At 44.7% G+C, this 2,096-nt stretch overlaps 1 protein-coding gene across 1 annotated transcript; it reads right to left on the reverse strand.

Annotated features, from left to right (window-relative positions):
• Positions 1-643: 643 nt before the first annotated feature.
• LOC147431057 (uncharacterized) lies at positions 644-1,482 on the reverse strand. The gene is made up of 4 exons (XM_086493052.1): positions 1,388-1,482; positions 1,127-1,270; positions 884-1,037; positions 644-793 (listed from the first exon to the last, which is right to left on the reverse strand). Exons 1-4 carry the CDS (start codon positions 1,480-1,482, stop codon positions 644-646), a joined length of 543 nt encoding a protein of 180 aa, XP_086349178.1.
• Between the last annotated feature and the right edge of the window lie 614 nt (positions 1,483-2,096).

The following is a 2,096-nucleotide window of genomic DNA, read 5'->3' on the forward strand; positions in this document are numbered from 1 at the left end:
GAGAGAGAGAGAGAGAGGTGGTCTTTATACAATATGGCTGGAACGATGTCATTAACGTAGTAGGAATAGTGTACATGAAATGATTCTAGAGACGGATAACTTGCTCATCCCACTGATGAAAAATCTGAGCATACCATGGTATACCTTTCTTATCTTTTGCCTCATTGCAACACCAGCCTCATCATATAAATGACAATTGGACACAATCACATTTGACAACGCTAGTCGCGGAACGGACTCTATGATCCCACCTCCTGCATCCAATATTTTTGCATTTATCTTCTTAGACTTTCTCTTAGTAGACACTCCCGTCGTCGATGTTAGTTGTGCTGCCAGCTTTCCCCTCATCGCCATTGACATCACGTTCGGTGGCCAATATATTGCCGCCTGCTGTTGTCCCTTTGCCATCAATTTCTCCGTCTGTCTTTCTTTGCCACCATTCATTGGCGTCGTTGTAACCTTCGTTGTCGTAGACCACTCACTGCCGGTGATGCTGAGCTCGCCATTGGCGAATTTTCTGTTTTCTTTCTCTTTGTGGACTTTCTGTGCACATGAGCATGAGCTGCTTCAATGGTTTCTAGTTCTCCAGGCAGAGCCGTAGCTGATCTGTATCAAGGCAAATTAAGGTGGACGACATCCTCCTCTACAATTTGCGCATGCTCAACATTAATATCTCCATGGTTGATTTGGTGATGGCATCGCTGAAGAAAGTCGATAAGCTTGTACTTGGCACCGTTGCATGGTGGATTGAAAAGCATGGGCTTTTGCAAAGTGGCAAGAGTAGAGCCAAATTCTGCCTCCAGACCCTACACATATACAGGATAATTAGGGAGTTAGCCTACCAGCTATCTAATACCTACTTCTCTCCATGACATGTACTTACGTCTATTTGTTTTTCAGCGAATGCGACTTTGCAAACAAATGCACGACGTTGCGGGCCCATTTCCACCTGTCTTTCGTGAAGAAGGGCATTGAAGATCATTGCTCCTTTCAATTTAGTAAAATTTATGACAGCAAACCCTTTATGGGCTCCTTTCCTGCAGTTTTGTACTTCTGATAATTAGGACTTCTGTCAAAGGAAAATGTTTATCATTTTAGAATTTAGCAAAAAAATCACTCGACTTACTTGCTCAACGGTATGTGGACATAATTGATTTCTACATGGCTGCTCTTGGAATGGAATTTCGCAGCAAGTAGACACTGGCCTCCCTCTTGCATCAAATTGTTCTCGGCACAAAATGAATCTAAGAACTTAAGCAGGTCTTGTTGCCTGCATTAATCAGAGGTAGAAAATTTCTTTCTAAAAGCTCGACAGGGATATATTGAGAAAAACAATCATAAACAAATGCCTGTTGAGTGCGTGTGAAGGGGTTAATGTACTACACACCTCACAGATGTTGGAATCTTGCGGATGACCACAGTCGTCGGCAGCGGTTTTATGGCACTGCTGTCATTTAATGTTGCCGGCAAAGACTGACACATGTAGCACAATTAATTAGACGGCATCATTGATCATGTGTTAATTGAAAACGCACCAGAATAGAGTATAATTAACTAGCTAGGCCTGCTCATGGAGAATTTGATTAGCTCTAGTTATCTGCATACCCACCGTTAGGAAAACATGCTTAGGTAAGGTCACAGGTCATAAGCTGGAGGCGCTAGCAAGCAATATCATTAACGCACTTAATGAGTTTAGGTCATAGGTCATAAGCTGCGTACCTGCATTATCGCATGCAGCGGCGGCTACGGGGCTAGCAAGGAGTACACTGACATCCTCACATTATTGTCATTTCCATCCACTACTGGCACTTGCAGGAAGACTTCGCAGCCGCTTGCACCAGTGCGGCCCCAGCGCGTGCAATTTGCACCAGTCATGGCCATAACGCTGCCTCACGATTCTGTGCCTGAATTCAAATGTCTATGAGACCGGGTTGAGCAAGAGGTGGGAGGGCGGTGAGTGAGCGCGCGCGCGAGAGAGAGAGAGAGGGAGAGAGAGAGAGAGAGAGAGAGAGAGATCAGAGAGAGTTTCGTATGTTTGTGTACGCTAGAGACGAAGAAGAGGTAGCAGAAGAACATAACGCATGCAGACGCAAGAA

This window comes from Adiantum capillus-veneris, chromosome 21 (genome assembly GCF_014529385.1).
Source record: "Adiantum capillus-veneris isolate H3 chromosome 21, ASM1452938v2, whole genome shotgun sequence".
In the NCBI taxonomy this organism is placed as follows: Eukaryota; Viridiplantae; Streptophyta; class Polypodiopsida; order Polypodiales; family Pteridaceae; genus Adiantum; species Adiantum capillus-veneris.